The 16,425-nt window shown below is 51.1% G+C and overlaps 3 protein-coding genes across 3 annotated transcripts; 1 reads left to right on the top strand and 2 right to left on the bottom strand.

Annotated features, from left to right (window-relative positions):
- Nucleotides 1-213: 213 nt before the first annotated feature.
- On the bottom strand, nt 214-2,593 carry LOC131207556 (actin, clone 302-like). Its single transcript, XM_058200174.1, has 2 exons — nt 2,163-2,593; nt 214-349 (listed from the first exon to the last, which is right to left on the bottom strand). The coding sequence occupies exons 1-2, from the start codon at nt 2,558-2,560 to the stop codon at nt 214-216; spliced, it is 534 nt and encodes a 177-aa protein (XP_058056157.1). The 5' UTR covers nt 2,561-2,593.
- A 4,012-nt stretch (nt 2,594-6,605) lies between these two features.
- On the bottom strand, nt 6,606-8,155 carry LOC131210610 (uncharacterized). The gene is made up of 4 exons (XM_058203884.1): nt 7,738-8,155; nt 7,582-7,652; nt 7,340-7,493; nt 6,606-7,258 (listed from the first exon to the last, which is right to left on the bottom strand). The coding sequence occupies exons 1-4, from the start codon at nt 7,877-7,879 to the stop codon at nt 7,164-7,166; spliced, it is 462 nt and encodes a 153-aa protein (XP_058059867.1). The 5' UTR covers nt 7,880-8,155; the 3' UTR covers nt 6,606-7,163.
- Nucleotides 8,156-14,093: 5,938 nt separating this feature from the next.
- On the top strand, nt 14,094-16,016 carry LOC131209188 (carboxypeptidase N subunit 2-like). Its single transcript, XM_058202192.1, has 2 exons — nt 14,094-14,236; nt 14,324-16,016. The coding sequence occupies exons 1-2, from the start codon at nt 14,223-14,225 to the stop codon at nt 15,867-15,869; spliced, it is 1,560 nt and encodes a 519-aa protein (XP_058058175.1). The 5' UTR covers nt 14,094-14,222; the 3' UTR covers nt 15,870-16,016.
- Nucleotides 16,017-16,425: the final 409 nt, after the last annotated feature.

Genomic DNA, 16,425 nt, shown 5'->3' with positions numbered 1-16,425 from the left:
GATCTCTATCTGGCCGCGCTACTTACGGGGTCGTTAGAGCAGTCATCCGGCCCCATTGAACGCATGTTTTCAGCGGACATTACGGTGCCCCCCTTCGGTGGGAAAATTACCACAGCGCACCGCGAATTATCCAATAAAGACATTAATACGGGGCTGGCGAAAGCATGCTTGGGCTGGCGCTGGCGAACACGACAATTTGGTCACAGGACCGCATCACATCCGTGAGCCGTGCTCGATACACATCTGAACCTGCGCGACCATCTGCGGTTGAGCCGGGAGTGGCTTCAGCTTCACGTCTAACGTTTTAATATGACTTCCAGACTTCAAGCGGAAGCCGCCATACTTGACGCTGGGGTGCCGAATGGAATCGTTAAGTGTCCGATACAACATAGGTCCGTTTCTTTTTTTTTCTCGGCGTATCCGAAGCACTGCCCGCGAGGTCCTTTTGTGTCAACCTCACTTCACTCAACAACCATCGACACTAATTAGCTCCAAGCCGATCTTACGGGTGAAAAGAAACTGTCGCGAACCTCGAAGAACACAACACTTTCCCGGACCGGGGCCAGCCAAGTGTCTCGTCGTCGTGCTCAGCGCAGACCCCAAAAGCGCATTACCATTCGCGCTGTCCCCCTAAGTGTGGCCGAGGCAAATGAGACATCTCGCTGCCTCCGGGCCGTGCCAGACCGTTCGAATGGCCGAATTGCCAGCAGCGCGACCCGCGAGGCGTTCCAAGGCCTCCGGCTGCGCCGTCCAAGTTTGGAACGAAAACGTGAAGCTTCAATCAAACGTTAATTTTTTTGCCCGACCGCAGGCCGCTGCACGCGGCCCCATCAACGCGAGCTGGCCGGTTGTCACCGATCCTCGGATCCGCGCTGATCGAAACGTCTCGATAGGGTAGGGTGAAGGATGTTCGAAGGTGTCGTAACGGAACAACGGCCCCCTCCTGGTTACGCCACGCCGGCGACGACGGGGACACGCCATTAATTAGAATAGATAAGAGTCCCTTTGGCACCGCGCTCTGTCGTCGTAGTCGCCGCCGACGATTGGGCAACTGGTACCCCGAAAAAAAAACGGCACACCAGACCATCGGCGCTAAGCAGCCACCATATTGGCCGGTTTTGGATTTCGCCATGCGGTGTCTCGGTGTCAAAGATCGCTAGATCCGCGAGGAGGGTCTGCGAAGACCTGACACCTCCCTACGGCGTGTTTGCTCGACTACTGTTTTTGGGCATGGGCTTGCGGAAAAATCGTGTCCCAAGAGGCGAAGATGTGACGAGTTCGGAGAATTTCGCTTTCGAAACCGATTCCTCAAACTAATAAAACACCGCCAGCGCGCCAGCCAGCCGGCGAGCCTTTCCCTTGGGGGACCCATAAGCACCAGACATCCTTTTATGGTGGGCCGGTGAACAAAAATGCCTAAACTAACGATCGTCGCTCCGGACCGTACGGTAGGCCGTCCTGTGGCCAAGAAATCACTCGTAAAACCATATTTGTCCGGGTGCTTTTGCACGTGCCGTCATCGGCACTCTCTCCGGGCGGGGCTCGTCGTGGTCCCGGTGAGATGTTTCAATCTATCAACGAACATTTCTACGCTCGCTGGGTCTCCGATAAACCGGATCTGGCGGTACGGCAGAGGTCACGGAACGTCCTCGTGAAGAATGCCGACCGTGCCTTGTCGAGACAACTATTTGGGTCATTCGGATCAGCTGGAAAGTGGCCCGGCTGGAGAGTGGACGGATTCTCACTCAGTCGCCATCGTCAGCGAGTTCACACGAACCTGCTTTCGTTGTGCCGTAGAATCACTTATGCTATGACGCAAAAAAGTTTTACTCTTGATCGGTTGAGGTTTTCATGTCTGACTTTTTTTTTCTTTTCCTGTTCAAATTTGTTCTTGTCACATAATGAGCGAAAACTTGAAGAAACGAAGACCATGTCCATCCATCGGCGCTTGTATCGGTGCCATCCTTCGATGTCCATCAAGTGTTTGAATTTTTGAGCTACCGATTACTTGATTTTTAAAACGTCATACTTCATTCTGGAATTTGAAAGTGCGAGCCCTACCCACCTAGCGGACCGTTGAAGAACGCAACTGTCAGATGACTCAAATCATAATTTCGAAATATTTTAATGGCTATTATTAGCAAATTTATTTTAACACCAACGCAGACTTGCCGAGACCGAGTACTTGCGCTTCGGTTGTGCCATGATTTTCCTCCTGATCGTACTCGGTCAGCACCGTGTTCGCGTACAGATCCTTGCGGATATCGACGTCACACTTCATTATGCAGTTGTACACCGACTCGTGCACACCGGACGTTTCCATGCCAATCAAAGCCGGCTGGAAGAGTACCTCCGGGCAGCGGAACCGCTCATTGCCAATCATAATGATCTGTCCGTCCGGTAACTGGTAACACTTCTCCAGTGTCGACGATGACGTGGTGGTGGCCATTTCCTGCTCAAAGTCCAATGCCACGTAACACAGTTCCTCCTTGATGTCCTGCACAATTTCCCGCTCCGCGGTAGTGGTGAAGTTGTAGCCACGGTCGGTCAGGATCTTCATCAAGTAGTCGGTGAGATCACGGCCGGCCGCTTAAAAACGTGAACGACGTTTGGATTCAACAGGACGACGTGCCATACAGCGACAGTCGATGATTTGGGCCCACCCTATAGAATAATCGAGCAGCCCGCAGCGTGTTGAGAAATGGCCTCTTGCGGCATTCACTTCGCTTCGTGACAATTGGAAAGAATAGTGAAATATCAAAAGGGATGTCTAAGTCGAACAATCCGGCAGCTTACGAGCAACTGTGGATACTTGGAAAGACCGTTGATCAATCAAGGATGGTTTGGATGTTCAAAATTAAATTTTCTTTTCGTTAATTGTTTTTAATCATCAACCATTAGCCATTGCCTATATTTTAACTTATCAAAATTCCACTTCGAACCATTATTCTTACGAGCAAACATTCGTACGTACCAAAGTCGGCTCCTAAAATCGAATCGATCTCGAACAACCGATCTTCCATCGCCTCGATCATAATCTACATCAAATGCTCGGCTGTTCAGCCACTCGGCGTGGACAAGTTCGTAACAAATTTCGTGCATTTATCGGCAATAAACTGGCGATACGATCTTCACGACGACGGACCGCTTCGAGGGCTCCACTTTGTTGCACAAATCGACGGCCAAGCCGTCCCAGGCTGAATCACGATTTGTCCGATGTGCGCACGAGATCACCGCGTGACCCTTTGCGGACCGCGATCGGACTCGGATCGGCCAGGACGAACGGCGGACCGCCGTGAAGATTCGATCGCACACAACGGCAACCGGCGGACCGTTATCCTTGGCTTGGATCTTCCTCCCAGAGCGCAGGGACAGAGCGAGAGATTCGGCCGCCGGTTTCCACATTCCACAGCTGGCTGGCTGGCTGGCTGGCTGGCTGGTTTTACAAAGCGACCAAGCTGACTCCAGAAGCCTGAAACACGATACTTGGGGCTTATTATTACACCCGGTCCCACCCGTCCACGATGGAGGGCTCCCAGCGCATAATCGACCAAGGCGGGCCCGGGCCCATTGGCGTCCCGCGGCAAGTGTTTTGCCACCGTTTGCGCGGGACGAAGGCCCATTTAACGCTGCATCAAGATCCGCCCACACGGACGCCCACACGCTCGGAACGCCAGGACCGGAGCGCATGGAGCGCAATCGGTCGAATTGGGTTTCTGGTGGGCGTTCCAGTCAGTAAGGCCGGTAAGGGACGGCCTTTTCCTCATCCTCTTCAATCCAATCAGCGCGTTGCGTGCATGTTTGCATAATATATCATAAATTATCAATCTTTTATAATTAATAGCAATTAAAAATCAATTTCAACCACTGCATCCGAGGACGGAGGCCACCGGTGCCGGAAACCTCTTGGGGCGCGCCGCAAGCCACTGGACGCGAACGGGTTTGACTGGTGCCGGGTCAAGATGATAAATCCTCCGGCACCGAATCGGAAGTCCTTGCCAGTGCCAGTCATAACACGCGCTTAACCTAATCGCGATCAGGAGAGCCGGGCCGGGAATCGGTCCGGCTGCACACCGTTAGCGCCGATCGGGACGCATGTCCGATCGTTGATTCATTTCTGTAGCTATAATTAATCGTTTATCACATTCGTTAGGAGAGTTTGCTATAACCACCGGTGGTACAGCAGGTCGGGAATGTTCTTCCCGGGGCTCCACCGAACCAGTTGGAACCGGAGAAAGCGGGATGGCGACGGACATACCCGGCAATACTACAGGAACATGACGATCCACCCGATAGCATCGGGTGGATGATTTCAATCTTTGGCCAACATTCGTGCAATTCGTAGCTGGAAACTGCAACACGCGTCAGCTACTTTGTAGCCGACGTCTGGCGCACGCACGATAGACGATCAATCATTATCACGTTGTTATCGGCCCCTACTAAACAGTCCAATCGGTTGGACAAATCGGTTCAGCGGGCTCCGTGATTCCGGTGTGATTATTGTGCAGGTCCACTCGAACGCCCAGCCCTCCAGATAACTCTGGAGATAGTATAATTATTACCAATTTAACATGCAACGCGACGCACCGGCCGAACCCCGAAAACCTGTCGATAGGTTCCGGGGATGGCGGCCCGGGACCGCGCTCTCTAATGCTCACCACTTCTACGGGAACCTGGCCGGGACCAGCCCGGCTCGGCTCGGCTCGGCCTGGAGATTGATCGATCGGGGTAACCGCCGCGGTAACGCAGCTGCGTAAATTCGTAGTTATTATCTGGGTAAATAGTGACCGTCGGTTCCAGCGCCAGCCAACGGAGAGATGATGCGTAGATAACAGGCGAACACGGGCCCCCAGACATGGCACGCATGTCGCCGGTGTGACAGGTTAATTTGTTTGACAGCCCATCCCCGCCGTACCCCGTTCCGGGCCCAGCGTAAAGTCGATCCCCCTAAATCCGCCTTCGATCCGGCCGGGTGAATGGACCGGAGCGACCGGACCTGGGAATCGCACAAACATTTATTCCGGTTCCTTGCCACGCTATGATGGTTTTTGTTTTATCTTTCAACCCCTAGTCCGGGATTCCAGTTTCAGTCCAGCCAGCGTTTAGAGTGGGACATTTTGTCAGCCAAATTGACAAATTGGCATGGAGAAATTGCTAGCCGAGAGCGAAGGAACCCAGGCCGAAGGCTGCGGGAACTAAGTTGACTAAGTTGCGTCAAAGTGTTAATCTAGATTTGCCGATGTCGCAGCGAAAAGATGTCGCGGTTCCTGCACTATGCCTTCACTGGTCCTGCTGCAAAATGATCTCCACTCGTTGACCCATTCGGTGAAGGTTATTTCGGTGGGACCGAAACTTCCCACGGTCCGACCACGGTTGATGGGTAGCGCATCTTGTTGCGGTTGCCATCTACCGGTCTGTCATCACATGCCCGGCCGGTGGACGATCTCCAGTGGTTGACGATAATGGGAATCGTGTCTGGCTTGTGTGTGACCTTCTCCGAGCAGTGCCATCGAAGGGTATCAGTAGTCATCGGTCGGTTGTTCCATCAGTGTTGATGCAGGTCATAGGGCTCAGCGGGTGCAACCGGACCTCCCGTGATCCACATTTCAACACATCATAATCAGATTCCGCTTGGCACGCACCCCTGATCCATCTCAGCGGGTATCGCCCGGCTATCGGATTAGGATATAGAGCCACCTCGCTCCCTCCTACTGGAGGCAACACCGCCTTTATAGAGTGCCGACGGCGGAATGCTGCAACCTTAACACAATGAATGGAAACGAATCAGCCAAAGGAACTGGAAACTCGAGCTCACGCGAAAGTCCAACAACTTTTGGCCGCATCCCAAAGCTGAGACCGGTGCCATCTCATTTGGCTGCAAACTTTTACTTGGACGCGGTGGAAACGTTGTGGCCGCCAACTGATGGCCTTTTACCGAGGGTGCCCGTCGTCTAGTGGCCACCGCGCGTAGTGTATCACCGCGAGCTGTGGATAATCCGTGTGCGTACGTGTTCTATTGTAGAATTCGCTACGGGACCACACGGCACACGGCAGACCCAACTTCAGACCGAGCCGCCCGAACGGCCGCCGACAACAACTACATGGTCACTTGACGCGCTGAAAACCGTAACGAATCCCGGGGATTGTTGATGTTGTTTTTTCTCCTACTTTCGGCGGACGGCTTTGTAGTGTGCGCGTTCGGGTTTTGTGTTGGTTTGGCCTTTTCCTTCGCATTTGCTCACCTTCGGTTGTCCTTTTCGGTGATGGCGGCGTCGTTTCGGTCATCAATCGCGAGCATGAGTCGAGCGGTGAGCCAAACGGACGAATTCCGAACCCTTGTGAACACCGCTGCGGGGAATGGGCTTTATTGTCACGAAAACGTTGTCCCGCTGCTCGCCGCTTAACGTAACCGGGTCACCTAAAAAGATAACGGATCCTAGCAACAGCAGCAACGTGATCAAGCTGATCCTTGTCGGGAGCAGCGTGCGAAATGTGCCGAAAGACCAAATCCCCCAGCTTCAGGAAGAAAGCCCGCCCCAAACAGTACACGGAAGTGCGGCAAAAAATAGTACTTCTTTTTATTCTAAATACTTCCAAATGCAGAACCGAACGTACGAGGCCACCTTAATGCTTGCTTGGAGTGTCGGCATATTTTTTACAATGTTTTTTTTTTATGTTTGTTTGATACTTTTGATCGTTATATAAAAGCGCTGAGTAGAAACAATAAATCACCACCACCGTTTCAACGGGATCGTTTCCAAAAGGATTGATTTCAAAGTCACTGCAGTTACTAATCGTTACGCTACGCTAATTGCGGGTTGGCGTCCTCTGGCTTTCTATCGTCCAATATGTCGTCCACGTTCCACCTACCAACAAAGCAGCACCAAGCTACCTCGAATTGTAAAGATACGGGCGTGTGCGTTTGTGTAAGTGGTGTGTAAAGTATACGCCCGGTGCCTCCCCCGTTACGGGGACACACGCGGGATGGATGGAGTTAAGATTATCAATCCGAAGACGGGGACCGAAGTTCTTGGCAAAACGTACTACTACCAGGCAGTCTACGACGGAGAAGCAGTCCGACACGCGTGTCGACGTCACCGAGCCGGTTGCTATGGAACCCCTCACGGCGAGGTCCCTAATACTCCCCCCCTGGGAGATGCCTACTAGACTACGTCGATGTAGTACAGTTGTTCCTGCTGCTCTCGACGCATCTTTCGACAGGCCCCGGCCACCACGAGTGCCTCGAGGGTGAAGATGACTGCAAAGACACACACCGGGCAAAGAGTCCTAGCCAGTCAGACAGAGTAGTCCCGGTCCAACCGGGTGAGCTACTACTTACGCGTGAAAACGATGATGATTTTCAGCTCGATGATCGTCTTGCCCACATTGTTCTCGTTGTACTCCGTGGCACTCAGCACTATCCTTCGCACGATGGCCGATGCTTTGAGCGTGATGGTGCAGGTCTGATAGATCTGGAGCAGCTTCTCGTTGCGCTGCGGACCGCGGCGAACACAACAGAACGTTCTGTGTTAATGCAATTAACCGCTTTTCGTCGGTCGACCGTCACTTCGATGCGCTTACCTTCGTCACGCCAACTATCAGCAGCAGTGACAGCAAGTTATACAACACCAGCAGCACGAAGATGGGCTCCACTGCAAAACGAGAACCAGGCGATGAGTCACGATGCTTCCGCCAATTTTTTTTTTTTGATTTGCAGAAGCAAGATGTGTTACCCACCATTATAGCAGCCCAACTCTTCCGAAGCTGCAGCGGAGCGTGCACAGTACAGGAAGGCTCGGGCGATGTGAAAGGAGATGAAAATTTCGCCGAACGCGATGAAGTAGCTCCACGAGTAGTAGTTGCACACGGAACAACGCATTTTCACTGCCTGGTGTCTCACGGGACCACAAAAAAAACAGGTATAACACTAGAACTAGGATAGAAACGCGGAAGGAATCCGGAAGGCGCTGGGTGCTGCTGGAAGCTGACCGTCGCTTCACAAGTCACAAACACTATCACGACCACAAAGCGTGACTTTCCGATCCGATTTACCCCCGTCTCGTTCCGAGGGTTATTGGCACTACGGTATCCTCTCTACGGTAAGACTACGTAACTAGAGCATCGGCACTGCAGTGTGAAGGGTAGCTACTGCCACTTTTCGGTGCTGCTTGTTTTGACTGGACTGCCGAAAATCGATGTCCGATGGCACGCATTGGCCCACGTGAACCACGGTGGTGGGTAGGGGAAGCGTTGCCGTGACAAAGCGTGACACTTGCGGAACATGCGCAATGCCTTGTTCCTTGGCGCGTTACTCTCGGACTGGGATTACTATTCGTCCGGCGTCGGCAAGTTGTGCGTTCTATGTGCGATTCCAGAGGATTGTAAGATTTACGATTTGGCGATGTTTCTGGTCCTAGTTAATTTCTTTCCAACGGCCGCCGGGTCACCGTTGAGTTGAGTTACTCGCAAGAAACATGGTAATTCTGTTCTCCTCGTAACACTTATGATGGTGATAAACTTTATTCGATAATTAATTCTTTTCTGTCGTACAAAATAAAAAGAGGCCAGCAGCTTGTACTAAACACAACATAATTAATTCACATCAGCGGTACAGCACATTAATGCTTTAATTTATGCGGTATGCTTGTACCGTGACCGCCGAGATCATAATCTTCCTTTATTTTTTCCCTGGCGAGGAGACCGTGTAATTCCCGATTGTGACTTATCGCAAACGGTGAAGATGCACCGTCTGAGTGGCGGGCGGTAAAGAAGTTACAGCCGGCGGCCGTATGCTGGTGGAGTGCCACTGATTGGAATTTATACTGGCGGCCGGTGCGATGCTGCGAACCGATCGCGGCACTCCGGAGCATGGTGACATCTTTATTGGCGCCTTCGGTGCGGGCTCAGATTGTTGGCAAAAGATTGGCTGGAAGAAGCGTCTTGCGTACGTTGCGTGAAAAATGTACCGTAACGGTTCCGATTTATCTGATCCGCTCGATGGCGCACTGATCTGATTGCACGGAAACGGTGAGCTTAAACGCAAAGGTGGACTTCCCCATACGGAACGGACGATAATAAAACACAATCGTTAAGCAAGATACAGAAAATGGAGAATGTCCTTCACCACCAGATAACCGACTAATCTAACGGAGCACATCTCTCGGGTGGAAAAAGAAACAGCTTGCGATGCGAGTCCTTAATGCGAAACTTTTATGTTTTACCCCCCTTCATTGTTGGAAACTTTAATTGGGGTCTTGCGAACTAGTGTCCGTCCGTGCGCCAGGGTTCACTTATCACTTGAATCGGTGGTAATCGGCTGCTTGATCCTGTGGAATCTATCGCCCCTGACTCCGACCGCCTATATTGAGCACCGCGCGATTAGTGAGTGAACCTACAGCTATGCTTAACGGCACGCGATCCTATCCGATCTCATCTCATTTGTCTCGTTTTACGAGGGCCATAAAAGCGTCACATGCGCGCGCGCTCTGTCCCTAAACCGTTCACACAGCCGCCAAGCTCATTTCGTTAGCCGTCATAAGCCATCATCATCATCATTACCGTCATCATCATCATCACTCGGGCATTTCCTGCTCTGGCCACCTGACCGTGGTGACCGGGTGGTGTTACTTTCTCTGCGGTTCGGTTCCTCGCCCCGGCGCTCCGCAATTACCGGATAAAGCTCACGCTGGCACGCAGCATAACGAGGCAATAAAGACAACAAATCTTGTTAAAACGAAGCCACACACTCTGAACCATTTATTAATAGTGTCTCGTTGGAGGAGAAAAAAAACACGTCGACCTTAGCAATCACCGTCCAGCATAACCAGGCCAGCGTGTGGCCAGCATAATGCTGCTAATGAGAACCCGACGCACGCGTTGCGAAGCCACGATCGGATCGATTACCGGGGCACCGATTGACGGGAGAGCAAGCAAAATATGTCCTTACTTGTGCCAGTGATTTATGTTCCTTCTCCCCGAAGGTCCGCCACAGCCACGGATGGATGGGTTTCAGTCGGGCCGTGCAGTCGTCGCGTCAATTGAGCCGTAATGTAAGCGCCCCATTGTCGGTGCCCGTACATTACTGGGATGGACGTGGCATAAGCGCTTCGGCAAAAAAACATGATTTGATGACCACAAACTTCATGCGAATACCCTCCGGGTGGTGTGTTTTTGGGGCATCCATCTTCCAGGTTGCCTGATTCCTCAATTTCTCTCCATTTGTTTAAACACGATTTAGCTAATCGGTCCACTTATTGAGGCGCTCTATTGTTTTTGAGCATTCTTTCCAATGGGCATCTAATTGGGCCCACTATTCATGAATTAAGAGTGATTTTATATGTTCAATCATTCAAAGCCAATGTTCATTAAGATGGCGGTTTTGGTTCTTCGAACGAAATGATTTGTTTTGCCAAAAGATCCAATCCCGTTAGGTTTCTTCAAATTCTCATATGTTTCTTAGACGATAGAGTACAAAATTAAAGAAAAAAGGTTTGGAGGACTACGTCTCTGAGGTCTACGCCTTTTCGAAGCCATTCCAACTGACTATTCACCACAAAAGCATGTCAATTTTTGTGCGATCTTATAAAAATCTCTTTGATGTTGAGCAAAAAACAAATCACGCCGACACGCTTAGTCGAATGCATTTGGCTCGAAACAGAGAGAAAAAATCGGAGATCGGAACAAGTTTCTTCCAGTCGTCCCCTGGTAGCTGGTTCGTGACCGATCGACCGAAACAGTCGTGTCGAAAGTGTAGCATAATTATTTTATGAGTTCAAACATACGACCCCCATCGGCCAGTTGGTGGTGTTGGTCACTGAGTCCGGTCCGTGCCATGGCGTTGATTGATTACCGCCGCACGCGTTAGATTGTATAAGGTTCGGAGAGTGGTAAAAAGTGCCGCTTTAAGTAACAGACATGAGCAGCCGAAAAGAAAACAACAACTCAACCGCCTATCGCCTTGGAAAGTCCCGGTTCCACTTCATACGGATCACCGGGCCGGGCCGAGGTCCGTAATGGATCTTATCGTAATTAATCTACGCTGTGCCGAAATCCACTTCGCGCAGGTCCTAAGGTCCTTCCAAAACGGGGCGGCACGCTCCCGTTAAGAGGGCCGCCCGGGCCGAAGAGCAACTTTCGAGGGTTCAGTTTTTTTTTTTATTTCGTTCCAAAAATGATAGATCACTGTTCTGGAAAAGTGGAGCTGTCCAACAATGTCCCCATAAGCTACGGAGCTGAGCGCAGGGCGGCAGGACGCCTTTGGCAAACGCTTTCGGTTGGGGGCGCACGGTGAGCCGGGCACGGTAGCCGCCAACCGCGTGCTATCGATCATAGTCACTCGATCGTAATTGAGGCTTAAGATTAATCCGAACATTAATCGATCACTCACGAGCGAACCCATTTGCACATTAATGGAACGGGTTTCTGGAACGGACATGCCGCGTGGGTCCACCATCGCTCGAAACGGTACCGGGATTTTTCAAACCAGGAGAAAGCCATTTAACATGCCGCCAGAACAGGGCTTTATTTGGCGATTTATCTAACGTCCAAGAGGATGATCTTTCTAAAAGCCCTGCGACACTAAATGTAACGCCAAACGGCAACGGCTGAACTTCAACGCGAGCTTACATTTCGCCTCCCCCTAAGGTGAAACAATCGACAATTGCTCCGATCGACGGCGACCGGCACTGGAGGTGTGCTCACGAGAACGAAATTGTATCACGATTTACTCTAAATATTGAAACAACGTTCAAATTACTATAATTTATCGCCTCTCGATGGCTGTCGTCGTCCGCGGGGTGGACCAACAGCCGAATAAGAAAAAAAGGGCAGGCCGAAAGGCGGGCAAAGAACCGGCGAAACATTGGCGGTGGCGCTTTGCCATCCCGTGGCGGTGCGCGGTTCTGTTTGATTTATTGATCCCGACGCAACGGGTCAAGCGATGGGTTCGTGCGGCCAACACCACGGTGTTTTATGTATTTCCAATTCCCCGGCGCTACCGTCAGCAGTCCACGGATGATAGGTCCGCAGCATAAACTAGTTTCGCAACGGGCGAAGGCGCCAGTAATGGCCCCTTTAAAAAGGTTATTCCCGCTGTTAATCATCGTTCGGGGAAGGGGAGCGCCGCGCCGTGCACAGTGTGACCTCCCCCCGGCGGCGGAGGTCACTTCCCATGTTTGGGTGCATTTTCTGCATGACATTAATTCGATCAAATTGAACCGTAAATGTCACCGAGGAGTGTGCGGAGCAAATAAAAAAACTGAATACGAATCACGCCCCGCGTGGCCACATTTTCGAGCCATTTTTTTGTATTTGACTACAAATATGGCTTTTCCGCAACATGTAGTACGGTTTGATATCCTGTTTTAGTTGATTCGACAGATCAACTATAAAAAAGTTGCATAACCGGCCGTTGCTGAAACTCGGTATGATAAAATGATGGCAACTTTGCACTGATCTCTCGATCCTCGATCATCTAGGGTAAAGCATACTAAAGTACAATTCGACCCACGTGTTCCGTATAAATCATTCATTCGCACAACATGTCACACAAATGCCCACGGCCGGCCAATTAGCAGCGATATTAATTTTCCCTTTGTTTCGTTCGAAAGAAACCAATGGAAAGCACGAAAATAAAACATCAATCTGTCAGCAATATTTTACGCGCATCCAAGGCAGCGTGGTACGTCCCGCGCAGCATCCGTCCGAACGTTGACGTTTCATTTCAAACTGACAGTTTGAAATCCACTCAATTAGCGCAAATCGTTGCCGGTGTGGGGTCCGAGCTTGTGTGTCCGCGGCCGCAAACTCGCAAGTGGCCGGATCGCCGTACTGGCCCACCGGCGAACGGTGCACTTTTATTAATGCAATCCATTTACAAATTAGATCACATCCATCTCGATCGAGCATCAGAGTTCATTTGTTCGCCACCGCGCCGCCACTGCTCGCTGGCACCGAGAAAAGGCCGTGGCGTGTGGCGTGGAGTTTCGGAATGTCTTCGAAGCCGAGCCACAAACGAACGTAGAAGAAGCGTGCCACGCCGAGACGGACGGTACCACACACGGTGCCATACGATTGGACGCATAAATCCGACACTAAATATCGATAAATTCGGCTCACCCGGGGGCCAGTCGATCGTTTTGCCCGCGGATCGAGCCCCATGTGGATGTGGGCACCGCGATCCGATGTGGAATCGCAAGATAATTCGAAGGAACACCCATTTCTTCGTGGCCGGCTTCTTGGCCTCGCCCTCGCCGTTCGTTCGTTCGTCTTTATTTAGCGACCACGAGTCATTCATTCATCCAGCCGTGGACGGCACACCGGAAGTGGGCATTCCGGCAGTGGGACGAATATCTAGACTGCCGATCGCCTACGATCGGTCCGCTGGCCGTGTCGTGAGAAGCGAAACCATTGAAAGCGCCCTCCACTTGACAACGCAGCAGCGTAGGGTGATTAACCGTAGTGCTTCTTGATTGATGGAAGGCGAAGATGGTGGTCGGTGATACTAAACTGTAGTTTAAACATCGGTACAGTTATTAGACGAATGCGAGGCTTGTTTTCAGAAACATGATGTGACACAGAATTGCATACCCAGTAGGCGTTTAGTGAACCGATCGCGTTCAAACGACCCTAAAAAGGCCGTTAATCTGTTCGAATTGCGAGAATCGTATTCCATGCACACGTTTCTAAATAAACACAGACGAAAACGAGATTCGTATACAACGCTCGTCATTAGAGAGGCTGCTCACCAGAACCAGCTGGTTCTTCTTAGTACGCTGGTACCGGGCACAGTGGTCTGTAGTAGTGTTTCCTATCTCTCTTTCTCTTTCATTGTGATCTCAAGTACTATTCAGGGCCATTATTGCTCACACCGTCAGCGGACACAAACTAATCTCTCTCTCTGTCACTTTCTCTCTCTCATCGCAACTTCTAAGGGTCTTACTACGACTTGGAGATCACTCTCCCAAAATACATGTCGGTGTATCAATCTTCTTCAATTAAGCCTTAAGTATATTGTGTCTCCACGGCGGCCACCGTGCAATGCCGTCGAGAGCATCCGCCACGAAAGCCGAGCGCGCATTACCGGGGCAGTGCGTAGAGTCTGCTATGGACGTGGTCCGCTCGTTAATCCACGAGAAAGCTATCCCTACTTATCGTCCACCCAGCACGGCCAGTGCATATTACGACGTTTTGGACAAGAGTTCGCAGTGCGTAGAACGGTGACGATGCTCCGATACTGGTAAGAAGTACTTGCGGTGGAAAAAAGTCTAATCGACCCCCTCGGTTCGAAGATTGTCGGTTCTAATGGCTCGACGCGGTTCTGCAGGTTGTTGGCACTCGCTGCGGGAACATTGTCACTGGTGTTGGCCGAGGACAACGACTTCGTTGACGTGTGCTTCGAACATGAGGGAGAGAAGCCCCCACACTGCGAGTTTATCGACTTTGATGACGTCTTCCAAACGTCCAGCACGGATATTAAGTTCAACTGGAGTTTCATCACGAAGCTAACGATCAGCAACAAGAAGATCATTGGCATACCGTCGAAAATGTTCGCCTCCCTGCCAAACCTAGAGAGCTTCGTTGTGCTGAACAGCCTGTTCTATCGTGAGATCGATCCGAACAGTTTCGTCGACTGCAACAAGTTGAACCACATCGAAATCACGGGCACAAACATTACCTTGCTGGACTCGCACATCTTCCCACGGACACCGAAACTGCGGTACTTGCTGTTCCACCACAACCGCATTAGCGAGATCAAGCACGATGCGTTCGAATTCCTCGGCGAACTAGAGGAGCTCAATCTGTCCTACAACAACCTGACGCGCCTTCCGAGCGGAGTGTTCCACAAATTGCGCAAGTTGAAAACGCTCGACCTAAACCACAACCGGCTGGTGTTGTTGAGCTTCGACAGTTGGTTCCCGCCGGACGGTGCCGTTTCAATGACATTCCTCGACGCTTCCTACAACCAGCTGGTCGATATGGCGTGGACAGAGATTACCGTGCGGAAGGTAAACCTTAAATACAACAATCTTACCAGCGTCCACGTGAACGGCAACTGCAGTGAGTTTCACGCTTCTCATAACGCGATCGACACCGTCACCATAGGACGAAACTGCAGCCTGGAGAAAATGTACCTGGCCCATAACCGCATTCAGGCGTTTAGTTGGCTACAGCGCTGCGCGGATACGCTTCGATCGCTAGACCTTTCGCACAACCTACAGCAGAAGGGTGTCGACTTTCTCAATCTGAAGCAAATCACTCACCTAAACATCGAATGTACGAACATCACACTGAACTACAAAACGCTGCACGATCTTCGGAACCTACGGTTTCTGGACATTTCGTACAACAATCTGAAGCGGATCGATCTGGAAAATCTTACATCACAGCGCCTGCTCGAGCGGCTCATGATCAGCGGAAACCCGATCGCCAATATTTCTATCGGCTCGATCAAGCGAAACTTCCCGAACCTGAAGTCTCTCGGAATCTACGATCTCCCGTGGAACTCTACCTCACTGTCGATTGCCATCGACGATCTGAAGAAGCACGAGATTCAGCCGTACATTCGCAGCGACTATCTGTTCGACGACTCCAAGTGTCCGCTGAAGGTAACGCCGGCGTTTGGCAACGATACCGACCACGAATCGGGCAGTTCAGAGGAGGACACGAGCGTGAAACGACAGGCATCCGGTGGTGCAGCTGATAAGACGGCCGAGTACGTGGTCATTGCGTTGCTACTGTGCATGGTCGTTGGGCTGCTTGGGAAGCTGTTCGTCGACAGCCGGTACTTCCCGATACTGTTCAAGGACCGCATCGCCCGGCGATCCTCAATTTCGCACGAAAGTTTGGTGTCGTGTGATCTGAATGGGTAGGGCGCAAGTGCAAGCCAACAGGAAGCCTGCTTTTGTGCAAGGTGTCTACTTAGAAACGGACACTTGTCACTTCCGTTGTGCATTAGTGTATTGATCGGCTTAGACACGAATAAAATACATGCATCGCATCGTTCGTGATCATATACAACCAAAACCCAGTGTTAGATCATTTGCTTGCGAAAACGCTATCGATCGTGGCGCTGTTTGTACGATGAGCATTATCAAGGTCGTAACCCACACCGACATGAATTCTGAGAAGCACAAACTCGGGAAATCCACTCGGTTACACATAAGGTACATCGATCAAGTGCGATGTCTCATCAAAGAACCCGATGGGTGGATCTTCTGAAACGGTTGCCAAATTGCTAAATTGGCGTTTGATCCACCGAGATTTGTGTTGACCCCAAAACGAAGCTGTGAGTCTCAGTTGCGTCATCTTTCATTTTTTTCACGACGGACGTCGGAACCACATTGCTTTGATTTCTTCGTTTGCGATACCGCTGCAGAGGAATGATGCGAATGCTAGCACAAATGTGCAACGTATGCAATTTCTTGT

This window comes from Anopheles bellator, chromosome 2 (genome assembly GCF_943735745.2).
Source record: "Anopheles bellator chromosome 2, idAnoBellAS_SP24_06.2, whole genome shotgun sequence".
NCBI lineage: Eukaryota > Metazoa > Arthropoda > Insecta > Diptera > Culicidae > Anopheles > Anopheles bellator.
Note: the sequence above shows the minus strand (reverse complement) of the source record. Positions and strands in the feature narration are given on the sequence as shown.

Coding starts and splice junctions, on each gene's coding strand:
- LOC131207556 (XM_058200174.1), bottom strand. CDS start 2,560: ATGAAGATCCTGACCGACCGTGGCTACAACTTCACCACTACCGCGGAG. Junction 350..2,162: donor CTCGGTCTCGGCAAGTCTGC/GTTGGTGTTAAA, acceptor TCGGCACCCCAG/CGTCAAGTATGGCGGCTTCC.
- LOC131210610 (XM_058203884.1), bottom strand. CDS start 7,879: ATGCGTTGTTCCGTGTGCAACTACTACTCGTGGAGCTACTTCATCGCG. Junction 7,653..7,737: donor AGAGTTGGGCTGCTATAATG/GTGGGTAACACA, acceptor CTCGTTTTGCAG/TGGAGCCCATCTTCGTGCTG. Junction 7,494..7,581: donor TGATAGTTGGCGTGACGAAG/GTAAGCGCATCG, acceptor CGCGGTCCGCAG/CGCAACGAGAAGCTGCTCCA.